The 14,585-nt window shown below is 40.6% G+C and overlaps 2 protein-coding genes and 1 long non-coding RNA gene across 3 annotated transcripts in view; 1 reads left to right on the forward strand and 2 right to left on the reverse strand.

Annotated features, from left to right (window-relative positions):
* mrpl37 (mitochondrial ribosomal protein L37) overlaps positions 1-14,585 on the reverse strand; it is a 135,743-nt gene that overhangs the window by 28,113 nt on the left and 93,045 nt on the right. The window lies entirely within an intron of this gene.
* Positions 78-2,801, forward strand: LOC133541305 (uncharacterized). The gene is made up of 2 exons (XR_009803834.1): positions 78-681; positions 1,979-2,801. It is a non-coding gene; the product is annotated as an uncharacterized LOC133541305 (long non-coding RNA).
* LOC133541294 (uncharacterized) lies at positions 2,094-9,355 on the reverse strand. The gene is made up of 3 exons (XM_061884615.1): positions 9,170-9,355; positions 8,288-8,397; positions 2,094-5,143 (listed from the first exon to the last, which is right to left on the reverse strand). Exon 3 carries the CDS (start codon positions 5,087-5,089, stop codon positions 3,749-3,751), a length of 1,341 nt encoding a protein of 446 aa, XP_061740599.1. The 5' UTR covers positions 5,090-5,143; positions 8,288-8,397; positions 9,170-9,355; the 3' UTR covers positions 2,094-3,748.

Here is a 14,585-nt window from a genome sequence, read left to right on the forward strand (position 1 = left end):
TTTTCTCCCGAAAATCTCCCGAAATTCAAGCGGAGCTGGAGGCCACGCCCACCAACATTGAGTCAGACCTGACTCAATGTTGTGACCCTCTTAAACAAGACAATACTGCCATCTACTGTACATAGAATAGAATGTAAATATATTCTACATTTAAGTGCAGTCAAGGAACATGCATTAGGGAGTCTGTTCTGAAGCCCACAGTAAAGAGACGTAACTTCATCATGTCGCCTGGTTATTGACTCCAACCCAATATATTACACCGTCGACGGGCAAAATGAAGAAATATGCTTGCAAGTTCCAGAACAATTGGAAACACAAATTTCAGTTTATCCAGGAGAGTTCGAAGGGGAAGGGGTATGTTGTCTGTAAATTTTGTAGAACAGACTTCTCCATCGAACACGACGGCCGAACGGATATATTCAGTCATGAACAGTGAGTCGGTGAAGCACAAAGCGTCCGCAGCGCAGCATCGTCACAACCCAGTATTATGGCCCACATCGCAAAATGGAGACCCGATGGTGTAACTTATGCTGAGACAAAGATGGCTACGCTGATAGCTGGAAGCAACATCACGTTCTCATTTGCAGATGTCTACAACAAATCCGTGAAGGATGTTCCCGGATTCGGAGATCGCTCGCCAATACGCAAATGGCAGAACAAAGGTTACTCAAATAGTGAAAGGTAAGTGTTGTTTTTTTTTTTAGTAACAAGCAAGCACAGTGCAGTTAGTAGAACAACTGTGATTTTATTACTGTGTATTTGATAGGTGCCGTCGGAAATTCAACTATTTATTTTATTTATGTATATAATAAAATAAAGATATATAGCTAGAATTCTCTGAAAGTCAAGGATTTCATACATATATATGTATTTATATATATATATATATATATACTGTATATATATATATATATATGTGTGTATTTATATATATATACTGTGTGTATATATATATAAATATATATACATATATATGTATATATATATATATACGAAATATATATGAAATACTCAAGTTGGTGAATTATACGCCACCCCTCTTAACCACGCCCCCGCCCCAACCACGCCTCCGCCCCACCCCTGACCACGCCCCCCACCTCCCAAAATCGGAGGTCTCAAGGTTGGCAGTCCTATATTTTTATACATTTACACATTGTTTTCTTGCATGCACACATCGCACTGTATGGAATGGCCTCAATCTCGTTACGCTGCGTAATGACAATAAAGCTGATTCTGATTCTGAAGTATGACTGCAATGCACTTTATGCTGGCATTAGCCAAAAAGCTCTCTCCCGGTTGCAGTTAGTCCAGAACGCGGCAGCAGGACTTTTAACAGGGGCCAGGAAACGCCAGCATATAACCCCAATTCTTTAGAGTTTGCACTGGCTCCCTGTTCATTTTAGAATTGATTTTAAAACCTTGCTCCTTGTTTTTAAATCTTTACATGGACTGGCACCTCAATATATCTCGGACCTCATCCAAATTTACACTCCTGCGCGCGCTCTGAGGTCCGAGAGCCAGTTCCAGCTCGTGGTGCCCAAGACCAGACTTAAGACCAGGGGAGACAGGACCTTCTCTGTGGTCGGCCCTAAGCTCTGGAACACTCTGCCCCTCCATGTTCAAACTGCTTCCACAGTGGAGTGTTTTATGTCTCGTCTTAAGACCCACTTTTATTCTTTGGCTTTTAACACTACGTGAGTTGTGTGGTCCTCTGTTTTAACATTTTGATTTCTATTTACTGTTTTAATTGGTTTCACCCTTAAAATCTTTTTTAATCATATTTTATATTGGTTTTATATATATATATATATTTTTCTTCAATCATTGGTGGAGTTTAGGATAGTATTTGAATGTTGTTTTTAATAGTGTTGTGCAGCACTTTAGAAACATTTTGTTCTTTAAATGTGGTATGTAAATAAAGTGGATTGGATTGAATAGTACACGTGACTATGTGCTTGTACTATTGTACTATGTGCAGGGACGTAAGAGTACTCAGCATTGAGTGAGCCACACCACAACACTACGGCGCTGGGCGGTGTAACGTAACGTCAATTCAGTGGTACTGGCAGGTAAAAACACCACAAGACCACAAGACCAGAAGAATGCTTTATTTGGTGGTCGCCATCACAACATACAATTTCAAATGCAACCATTCACCAAAAGAAAATGAAAAGGCCAAGGTTGTCGTGTACTGCATGGGGGGAAAAGCAAAATTCAAAATAAGCATGTTCAAAAATAATGTACCTCTCCCACGATGGTGAAAAACATGTTCCCACCCAGGTGCAGCAGATTGTATATAACACTCCCCCATGATGCTTCAATCAAACAAAACAAGGAAAATGTATCTAAGATGAACAGAAGACAAATATAATCCAAATCCAATCATATTATTTCAGCATATTTAATTTTAGAAAGTAAATCCTGAACCTCAAGACTAGAAAGAATACATTTCTGACAGGTGGTTATTTTCCATTTGATTGGGAAAAAGTTTGTGCAGGTATATTATTTCAAATAAAACGTCTTAAAATGTTTTTGTTTTCTGCTCTAAATAATATCAAAAGGTTTGAAAAGCAAAGAAGACATTAATTTTGTATTGCTGCCTCCGACATGAACCTTCCTGGCAAATTTCCCAGCAAATTGCATTTTCCTTTTTGTTTCTGCCTTGGATTTTGTAGCCAATTCCTGTCTCTTCGACTCCCTTTCCACTTCTGACTGATCCAAGTGCAAAAATCATTATTATCTAACTTCATTTATCTGAGTAGCAATATTTTGAAATAACAAATATCTTGCAGTCGTGTTGTTTATGTTTCAAAATGATTCAACTATTCAATGTGAGAATATAAAGAGTAGAAATAATGAACAAAATGTCAGCAAGTGTCTTGTTGTAGAACAGCAATGAAAATGAAAGTTAGCATTTAGACAGACTATACAGTAGCAAACATGTCTGCCACAACCATGTGTGTTCTTAAAGGTGTAGTCCACCTCTTCCAGTTTGGATTTGTGCTTACATGGCAAACGAGTCCAAAGATTGTTTTATCATACATTTGTTTAAATGTGTCCAAGTAGACATATTGTGGGTTTCCTGGACGTGGTCTACGTCACTAAAAGAAACATCTAAAGAAGAGCTTCCACTAGTTCTATTAAATAAATAAATCTTGAATAGTCCCTCTTCTCTGTCTGTTGTGATGTCACTTCCTGGTTCCATAACCCGCCCTCTCTTGTCTCTGATTGGCCTGTCTCTAATGTTTTGCCCTAATCTTAACCAATGGTGACTCATCATAGTAAACAACAACCAATCATGGATGTTCTTATACGTAAACCAATCATTGATGTTTCCTCTATATTTTGTCACCCTGCCCGTGTAGTTGCTTCACTACGTAGCTTCCATTTTTAAGTTAAACATTTTTAATGGAAGACCGTAGTTTTTACCACTGGATGATCAAAATCGTACTCATTAGGGGAAAACCGTAGTTGTTGGCAGGTATGTTAAAGAGACGTTTTAAGATTTTAGCACACATTTTAGTTTGGAAAAATCAAAGAAAACAGAACAAATATTTTTAGATTTTTACAGAGCTAAAAAAGACATATTCCCGACTATCGACGTAAAAATGAAATGCTTGTTAAAGGTGCAAATCATTAGAAGCAAGATGAAAGGCAATATTGATTTGATAATGTATGAAATCCCTCCAATGGTTGCCATTAAAATTGTGGACAACTATCAAACCATTGGAGGTGAATTTGAGACATTTCAATGATTCTTTTTATCCAAATCCACGTCCATGTACATTTCTGTCGAGTCACGAGTTTTTCTTTTACCAATTTTCACTTTAAAAGATACTGCTGCCCCAGCTGCTGCTGCCCCTGTTCCTGCTACGACTGCTGCTGCCTTTCCCACGGTCTTCACTACAGGTATGATGCGGGATTGAGCAACAGGGCCACTGGTCACACCAGCTGATGTAACTGCTGATGGGCTGGAAGATGTTCCCAGGAGAACAGAAACTACTTCTGCGGTTCCACCCACAGCAGCCCCGACACACACACCCGCTACTACTGCAACACATCCTATTTTACTAACCGTTTTGGCAGTTTCCTTAACGCCCTCCATTGGAGTCTTAGCATCAAGACCGTTGACAATGCCAACGAGGCCACCCACACCTGCACCAACCACCGCCCCGACTGTTAATGCAGTTCCTCCTGAGGCAGCTGCTGCCATAGCTGCAGCCCCTACAAGACATGCTGCGCCTGCAGCTGCTAAGGGGGCAGCCAAGCCAAATGCTACCCCCAAAGCCAAGCCTACACCGGCAGCGGCCACTACAATTATCAGCTTCTTCCTTAATGCAATTATATTCTCCTCCGTAAGGAAGGCCTTTGCGAATTTGAGGTATCCCACAGATGCGGGTGGAGACAGACTATCGGAACGGACCGTGCTTCTCTTCCTCTCCTCCTCCCGAAAGATGGCCTCTGCCTTCTTGAACATATCATTGGTATAAAACCCAGTTGCAGTCTTCTCCGCCATCTTCTTCACTTTCATCAAGAGTTGTCCAACCTGTGCCTCATTACCGGGGTCTTCATTGTTGAACAAGTGGTACCGGTCGCCACATTTTTTGATCAGACCTTTAAGGTCAGCCGGAGCATTTCTCAGGTATTCTTTAATGCTCCTCCCCTTAAGCTCATCCCCTCTGGTAAAAAGAACCACGGTGTGAGATTTGAGGGCTTCCTCCCCAAATATGTTGGCCACATTTAGCGCAGCCTTGTTCACATCATCTGTATAACGGCCGATCGGCACCACCAAGAGAAAAGCATGTGGTCCTGGAGTACAGAAAGCCAAACATTTAGCCATCATAGTATTTATCTCATCCTCACTCATGTGAGTGTCCCCGAAGCCTGGTAGGTCAACCACCTCCACTCTTGTTGGTCTTTCCTGGTCAGTGTCCAGTAGCCGCTCAGTGCTTCCCTGCTGACATTCGCGGGTCACCGAGGAGAAGCTGACCTCTGACAGGAAGTGCTCGCTGCCCAAGATGGTGTTGCCGGACGCACTCTTGCCAACTCCTGTATTTCCCACCAGAACCAGCCTGAGTTCTCCAGACATGGTGAGGCTTTTGTTCTTTGTGGCCTTTAGCTCAACTCAGCAGTGGCGGAAAGACTGCAAAACAGAATTAAAAACTGTGATTTAAATGATTCATTTAACCCTCAAAAGTATATTGAGGATATTGCCAAAGCTCTCAATTTACCGGTCGATCTACGTTCCCATCCTCACCTATGGTCATGAGCTTTGGGTTTTGACTGAAAGGATAAGATCACGGGTACAAGCGGCCCAAATGAGTTTCCTCCGCCGTGTGGCGGGTCTCTCCCTTAGAGATAGGGTGAGAAGCTCTGCCATCCGGGAGGAACTCAAAGTAAAGCCGCTGCTCCTTCACATGGAGAGGAGCCAGATGAGGTGGTTCAGGCATCTGGTCAGGATGCCACCCGAACGCCTCCCTAGGAAGGTGCTTAGGGTACGTTCCACCAGTAGGAAGCCACGGGAAGACACCTGGCACCTCAGTATATCTCGGACCTCATCCAAATTTACATTCCTGCTCGCGCTCTGAGGTCCGAGAGCCAGTTCCAGCTCGTGGTGCCCAAGACCAGACTTAAGACCAGGGGAGACAGGGCCTTCTCTGTGGTCGGCCCTAAGCTCTGGAACACTCTGCCCCTCCATGTTCAAACTGCTCCCACAGTGGAGTGTTTTAAGTCTCGTCTTTGGCTTTTAACACTACGTGAGTTGTGTGGTCCTCTGTCCTCTGGGGTCCTCTGTGTTTTTTATACACATTGATTTTTATTTTACTGTTTTAATTGATTTTACCCTTTAAAATTGTTTTTAATCATATTTGTTTTTGTATTCTTTTTTTAAATATTGGTTTTATATGTATTTATTTTTTGTTTTTATTCAGTCATTAGTGGAGATAATATTGTTTTTTTAATATTGTTTTTAACATGGCTGTGCAGGACTTTGGAAACGTTGTTGTTGTTTAAATGTGCTATATAAATAAAGTGGATTGGATTGGATTGATTGGAAGACACGTTGGGAAGACTATGTCTCCCGGCTGGCTTGAGAACGCCTCGGGATCCCCCGGAAAGAGCTAGACGAAGTGGCTGGGGAGAGGGAAGTCTGGGTTTCCCTGCTGAGGCTGTTGCCCCCGCGACCCAACCTTGGATAAGCGGAGGAAAATGGATGGATGGATGAATGAATGGATGGATGGATGAAGGAATGAATGGATGGATGGGACCAAAATCAAATATGGCGATGATTCAGTAATTGTTAGTTTGTTAAATAGATAAGCAGTCGCGGGTGTGGAGCTGTCTGGTGCACTAGTTGGTCTACAGCAGGGGTCACCAAGGCGGGCACCAGGTGGCCCGTAAGGACCAGATGAGTCGCCCGCTGGCCTGTTCTAAAAATAGCTCAAATAGCAGCACTTACCAGTGAGCTGCCTCTATTTTTTAAATTGTATTTATTTACTAGCAAGCTGGTCTCACTTTGCTCCACATTTTTAATTCTAAGAGAGACAAAACTCAAATAGAATTTGAAAATCCAAGAAAATATTTTAAAGACTTGGTCTTCACTTGTTTAAATAAATTCATTTATTTTTTTACTTTGCTTCTTATAACTTTCAGAAAGACAATTTTAGAGAAAATATACAACCTTAAAAATGATTTTAGGATTTTTAAACACATATACCTTTTTACCTTTTAAATTCCTTCCTCTTTTTTCCTGACAATTTAAATCAATGTTCAAGTATTTTTTTTTAATTGTAAAGAATAATAAATACATTTTAATTTGATTCTTCATTTTAGCTTCTGTTTTTTCTACGAAGAATATTTGTGAAATATTTCTTCAAACTTATTATGATTAGAATTCAATAAAAATATTCTGGCAAATCTGTAGAATCAAATTTAAATCTTATTTCAAAGTCTTTTGAATTTCTTTTAAATGTTTTTTTCTGGAAAATCTAGAAGAAATAATGATTTGTCTTTGTTAGAAATATAGCTTGGTCCAATTTGTTATATATTCTAACAAAGTGCAGATTGGATTTTAACCTATTTAAAACATGTCATCAACATTCACCCAAAATTAATCTTAATCGGGAAAAACTACTAATGATGTTCCATAAATTTTTGGGGGAAATTTTTTCAAAAAGATTCGAATTAGCTAGTTTTTGTCTTCTCTTTTTTCGGTTGAATTTTGAATTTTAAAGAGTCGAAATTGAAGATAAACTATGTTTCAAATTTTAATTTTCATTTTTTTCATATTTTCTCCTCTATTAAATTGTTCAATTAAGTGTTTTTTTTCATCATTTATTCTCTACAAAAAACCTTCCGTAAAAGTAAAAAAAAATGTACGACGGAATGACAGACAGAAATACCCATTTTCTTTTATATACATAGATTTATTTATTTAAGGTAAATTGAGCAAATTTGCTATTTCTGGCAATTTATTGAAGTGTGTATCAAACTGGTAGCCCTTGGCATTAATCAGTACCCAAAAAGTAGCTCTTGCTTTCAAAAAGGTTGCCGACCCCTGGTCTACATGGAAACGTTCCTCGCAAGTCCTGTCATAAAATACAAACTTAGCCGAGCAAAAAGGATGCATATTTATCCGGGAGAGTCCAGATACCATTTTCCTTGACCCAGTAAGTTGTGGACCTCCATTATTTTCAGAGTTTTCACCTGTTCTGTTGTGTAGAATCACGTCAGATGGACAGAACCAAAGTATAAGGATCCATTCCATTGCACAGCTGGATTTTTCTCTGGTAGATCTAGTTCCCTTTGTTTAGTCAGATAGTTCCCACGCTGCAGCCATCTTGACTGTGGTACAGCTGGTTCTCACTTCCAGGAAAAAGTCCCGTTGTCAAAATACAAACAATAAAAAGGTCATTTGTCATTTTGATCTATTCATCTGACCCAACCCAAACCCTACTTTTCAGTATTTTACTCTTGTATGATAGTTTGCTTTTATTTTAGAGATTTCATGTCAATGCTGTGTGGACTTTTCTTTATTTGATGGTGCCTAAAACAATACGACATGACACAGGTGTGCAATGACCCTGGAGAACAAAACATCTTTCTACCTCCGGGTACAAATAAAAAAATATCACCTTGATGAATGGTTGCATCCCTAGAAAGTATAATGAGCTCATGACAAACATCATGTTATGAAACACAAAGATTATACATCATAATAAGGCTGATGTAGCATAACAGTTATCTCATAGCAGTTAGCTGGTCAAGATTAAAGAGTGATGAAAACTACCTGAAAGTTTCCAGTTAGTTGTCTGCTCCGAGAGGCAAACTTTTGCTGGTGTGAAGAGATTGGAAGGGAGATGGAGAATGACGAGACTTTCACCGGAAGAAGAATCCTCTCTGTTAAAAGTTAAAAGAGTCATTGAATGAAAAGTCAAATCAAATCCAGCTTTATTTATAAAGCGCTTTTCTTACATGAAAGAAATGCAACGCAAAGTGCTTTACAAAGTTAAAAAGAGTAACCCGCTGACTCATATCCCCCATTATCACATACGGACACACACACACACACACACACGGATCAATGATGGCATGTCTGAGTACAGACATTATTTATATATATATATATATATATATATTTTTTTTTTTTATCAAACCAACATAAAAATCACAAGATACACTTACAATTAGTGCACTAACCCAAACAAACCTGTTTTTCATGACAAAGGGGGAAAAAAAACAAAACACAATCATTCACAATTATCACAAAACCTATACATCACAATTACAAATAGACTGAAAATGAATACGTCACCATTAAACATTTCATACAATAGGAAAATAAACAATGAGTATGACAGTACAGAAAAATAGAATAAAGTTTTGGGAGCAACAGAAACATCCCAGTATGAAATAGACAGGAAACAACATGTTAAAACAGGACTCAGCAGCAAAGCTGTCGAAAATGGAGGGAAAACTTGAGTGAAATGCCGCAGCCACTGTGTGTGAGCGAGAAGCGCCACCGAACAGCACACTAGCCAAAAGTTGGCTAAAACACTCAAACTATGAGCAGAACAAGTGTACATAAACCTATCAGCAACACAATAACAAATCATAACCCTCTTTCACAGCCAGACTCTCTTTAAAACACGAGAGCAGACAAAACACTCACCTAGTGATGGCTGCTGCAACACTGATGTGTCCAGCTGCACGGACCACTTTTGGAAAGTTCCGTGACCAAATATGAGCTATGAGCTCCATGCATCAGCGCATGTGTCGATCTCATAGAGCAAAACCGTGTGTTGGAGCACGTACCACTTTTGGAAAGTCCCGTGACAAATATGAGCTGTTTCCGTTACGTGACCGCGACGTGAACTGTGAGGAACTGACGCCTACGAACCAAACTGCGTTTCTAAGGAAGTGCATCTGTCAAGGAGATGCTGCTGGCCACACAATCGCCGCACTTCTGTCGTTGGTTATTTGTCATTTATCGTCGTCGGAGATGTTCTCTCAAAGTTTCCACTTGATCTGTTAGTCGGGCTGTAACAGGAAGTGTATTTGCATTAAACTGTTTCGGTACAAGGGTTTCGGTTCCGTTCGGGGGGTTTTCTAAGCTCAAGTCTTAACAAGCTGCTTTGCTTCTTCTGCCTCAGCACCCAGCATTGTCCCGCCCACACAACCATCTGATTGGTTACATTAAAAAGCGGTGACAGCCAATCTCCCGTCCAAAGGCAAAACCTAGTAACTCACTTCTGGCTGATTTAGAGAAAACAAAGGAAAACCAATCTATCTTGATGCTGTCTTACAAAGATCCACAAAGTCATCAAAGGTATAGATGTTTTCTTGAGCTTTCATTTTCCTGCCGATTGAGCCATGGATTGAATCTGCTCTCATGAACGTGTGCCCTTTCTCCAGATATTTGATCACAATCTCGGGTGGGCCCCATTCTGCGTTTGCACATTGGACAAGAGCCGTGTACAGCGTCCAGTTTTTATTTGGACCTCCACAGTTATCTGCCCAAAAGAGTATGCAAGGGGAAGAATCAAGAAGAATACATTTAATGAAGGTGCTTGCAAGGTCTTCCAAATATCCCCTCCTGCCATAATATCACATAATCAGCTTGACCGTCGGCCCCCATTCCTGCAAATGTCTCATTAAAGACAATAAGGCGACTGACAAAGAAGCTCCGATTGGTCCCTTGAGATACTAGGTTTTTCTGTTGTATCTACGCGGTTATGTGGTAGTTGCTAGGTCCTGCCATGCGCGTAACAGCTTACTTACGGAAAACATTACAATATCGCATACATTAATGTAAAGCATATCACCTAGGAACTCCAAAATTATTATCAGCTCAGTTTTGACCAAAATTGAGTTACGGCTTCCTCCCACCTCCAAAGACATGCACCTGGAGATAGGCCCCTCCCACCTCCAAAGACATGCACCTAAGGATAAGCCCCTCCCACCTCCAAAGACATGCACCTGGAGATAGGCCCCTCCCACCTCCAAAGACATGCACCTAAGGATAAGCCCCTCCCACCTCCAAAGACATGCACCTGGAGATAGGCCCCTCCCACCTCCAAAGACATGCACCTGGGGATAGGTTGATTGGCAACACTAAATGGTCCCTAGTGTGTGAATGTTGTCTGTCTATCTGTGTTGGCCCTGCGATGAGGTGGCGACTTGTCCAGGGTGTACCCCGCCTTCCGCCCGATTGTAGCTGAGATAGGCGCCTTGCCCCCCGCGACCCCGAAAGGGAATAAGCGGTAGAAAATGGATGGATGGAGTTACTGGGTTTTGCCTTTGGACGGGAGCAATCCCTTCGATAGCTCAGTTGGTAGAGTGGAGGGCAGTAGTTGCTCATGCTGAGTTTCTTAGAGCACTGGTTCTCAACCTTTTTTCAGTGATGTACCCCCTGTGAACATTTTTTTCATTCAAGTACCCCCTAATCACAGCAAAGCATTTTTGGTTGAAAAAAAGAGATAAAGAAGTAAAATACAGCACTATGTCACCAGTTTCTGATTTATTAAATTGTATTACAGTGCAAAATATGGCTCTATTGTAGTGGTCTTTCTTCAACTACCGTACTTCCTTGAATTGCCACCGGGACACTAATTAATTTAAAACCTCTTCTCACTCCTGCGTTTACCAAAGGCATGCGGTAAAAGTAAGCATGCGCTAATTATTTTAAAACCTCGTCTCACTCCAGCACTTACCAAAGGCATGCAGTAAAAAATTGAGTGTGATGTAAGCTTGGACCTTAAATCCTACTGAATAGCTCTTAACCTTCTTCCCTTTATGCGATTTCATACACACACAAATCATTCATACACACATATTATATATATATATATACATACATACATTCATATATATATACATACATTTATATATACAGTATATCATTTATAGTTTTTTATTTTGCTGTTTTTGTTGACATGTTAAAGGTGTTTTAACATATAGATTCCTATCTTTCATGAAGACAAGAATATAAGTTGGTGTATTACCTGATTCTGATGACTTGCATTGATTGGAATCAGATGTCCACGTTTTCAAATGGAGGAGAAAAAAAGTTCCTCTTTTCTGTCTAATACCACATGAAAATCGTTGGTTTTTGGCATCTTATTTGTCCAGCTTCCATATTCGTTTTTATACACTTTACAAGAAATACATTGGCGGCAAACTCCGTCGCTTGCTAGCTTGTTTGCTCTGGCTTTCGGAGACTCTTATTTTGTTAGCGCAGGCGCTTTTATTGTGAAGACAGGAACTGTGCGATCAGTCTTTAGGCTTTTGACGGGAAGTACGGTTGAAATAAAAAGTGTCTTTTTTCCTTTACACTTTTGATTGATTGGTTGATTGAAACTTGTATTATTAGATCACACAGTACAGTACATATTCCGTACAATTGACCACTGAATGGTAGCACCCCAATAAGTTTTTAGAATCGAATAGAATAGAATAGAATAGAATAGAATAGAATAGAGTTTTATTGTCATTATTGCAATGAACAGGTTCAAAGAACAACAAAATTGGAGCAGCTCCTCCTAAGGTGCATATACAATATGGTAGTATAAATAGTAAAAAAAAAAAGATAGAGATGACAGATGTATATATGTGTATGTATATGTATCCACACAGATGCATATCTGCATGCATATGAATACATATACACACATACATAAAACATTATTGCACATTGTAGTCCGAAAAAATAGAAAAACATTTAAACATTACATATGAGGACATGATGGACATATGGACACTCAGTGCCTGTTTAGTGCTACTATGGCTCTTGGGTAAAAGCTATTTTTTAGTCTATTGGTGCTCGCTTTTAGCACCCTGTAGCGTCTGCCTGAGGGTAGCAGTTCCAGGTGGCTGTGCCCGGGGTGGAATGGGTCTTTCAGGATGCTCTGTGCTTTCCTGAGACAGCGGGAGCTGTACAGGTCAGCCGATTAACTTCTGGGCGGTCTTTATGACTCTCTGGAGCGCCGTTCTCTCTGCGGCCGTGCAGCTGCTGAACCACACGCAGATGCAGTAGGTCAGGAGGCTCTCAATGGAGCAGCGGTAGAAGGACACCAGCAGTTCCTGTGAGAGGTGGTTGTTCCTGAGTATTCTCAGGAAGTGCAGTCTCTGGTGTGCCTTCTTGATGGTAGCCGTGGTGTTGGTGCTCCAGGATAGGTCGTCGGCCAGGTGGACTCCCAGGGAGCGGAAGTCGGAGACCCTCTCCACACAGTCACCACTGATGATCAGGGGCAGGATGTCCGTTTTTTTCCTCCTGAAGTCTATGACCAGCTCCTTGGTCTTGGAGGTGTTCAGGGCCAGGTTGTTGACTTCAACTTGTTTAAGTTGGGTCATGTGACCGCCTGGCTCTGTTTGATTGGTCCAAGGTCACCAGTGACTGCATGTGATTGGTGAAACGCAGGCATGTGTAGTTCCTACTTTGAAGCTCTGTCATTAACCAAAACAAACAATAATAGATCAATTAAAAAAAGTAGTGAGTAACGAGCTGAATGTAGATAAATGGAACGGAGTAAAAGTAGTGTTTCTTCTCTATAAATATACTCAAGTAAAATTAAAAGTATGTTGCATAAAAAGTACTGGTAGAAGTACAATTTATCCCAAAAGTTACTCAAGTAAATGTAGTGCGTTACTACCCACCTCTGGTAAAGAGTAAGTGTTTTGTTTCACTATCATTGTGGTTTAGTGTAAGCGGTTCTCGAGCCGAGTGGTTAAAGCAGCTATCTTCCAATCAAAGGGAAGGGAGTTCATGGGTCAGGTCCATCCATCGCTAACTTGGAAATCTCCACTCACACTTTTATATCATAGTTTACCATGAATGGTTCACAATTAAATACGTTATTGGGGCCTGAAATCTCACTTTCAGTGGGCCAAGGATAGCTAAGTAGTGGAAGCAGCTACCTCCCAATCAAAGGGTACAGGGTTCAAATCCCAGTCATGACCATCCATAACTAGGAAAGCTCCAGCCGGATGAGCTGGTATTTTATATCATAGATTACCAAGACAGGCTCGCAATTAAATATGTGATTGGGGCCCAAAGTTTGTCTGTATGCAGTACAAGGGTAGCTGAGTAGTTCAAGCAGCTATCTACAAATCAAAGGGGTCTGGGTTCAAATCCCACCCAGGTCCATTGGTAACTATGAAAGCTCCAGTGGCAAGAGTAAGTATTTTATCTCATTGTTTACTGAGACAGATTCGCAAATAAATATGTCATGGGGGCCCGAAATCTATCCCCAAGACATCCAAGGATAGCTGAATGGTTAAAGCAGCTAACTCCCAATCCAAGAGTGCAAGGATCAAATCCCTGCCAGGTTCACTGGTAACTATGAGAACTCCAGCAGCAAGTGTAAATGTTTTATATTATAGCTCACTGAGACAGGTTCACGATTAAATATGTCATTGGGGCCCGAAATCTTATTTAAAGAAGACCAGGGATAGCTGAATGGTTAAAGCTGCTAAATCCAAATCAAAGAGCACTGGGTTCGAATCCCAGGCAAGTTGATCGGTAACTAGGAAAGCTATTGTTTTGTATCATAGTTTACTGAGACAGGTTATCAATTGAATATGTCATTGGGGCCTCAAATCTGTCCTTAAGAAGACCAAGAATAGCTGAATGGTTAAACAGCTAGCTCCCAATCAAAGGGTTCTGGGTTCAATCCCCGTCAGGTCGATCGGCTTGCCAAGCCACAGAGAGGGAACGCCGGAAAATGTGGGGGTGCATCACCTCCCCCACACAAAGTAAAGCTAAGTGGTAGCTGCTTAATTAACTTATAGTTAAAAAGGTAAGTATGGGTAATAATAATAACAAATAGTCTATAGTCTAAAAGTCTAAGGGTAATTTTGGGGGTTAGCTCCTCCTGAGGCTAAAGTTGGTAAGTGTACCATCGGTAATTCCTGGCTGGGATGGCTGGGAATAGGAACATGAATAATTCATCAGTGTGAGTGTTGACCAATCAGCTCTCCTCCGTCTGACCAACAATTAGTCAATTAGTTAATAAAAAAAAAAAAAAAATTGGTATGATTGAAGAGAGAAAAAATTCTAATTGGATAATGAAAAATATAAATGATGAATA

This window comes from Nerophis ophidion, linkage group LG23 (genome assembly GCF_033978795.1).
Source record: "Nerophis ophidion isolate RoL-2023_Sa linkage group LG23, RoL_Noph_v1.0, whole genome shotgun sequence".
Classification (NCBI taxonomy): domain Eukaryota; kingdom Metazoa; phylum Chordata; class Actinopteri; order Syngnathiformes; family Syngnathidae; genus Nerophis; species Nerophis ophidion.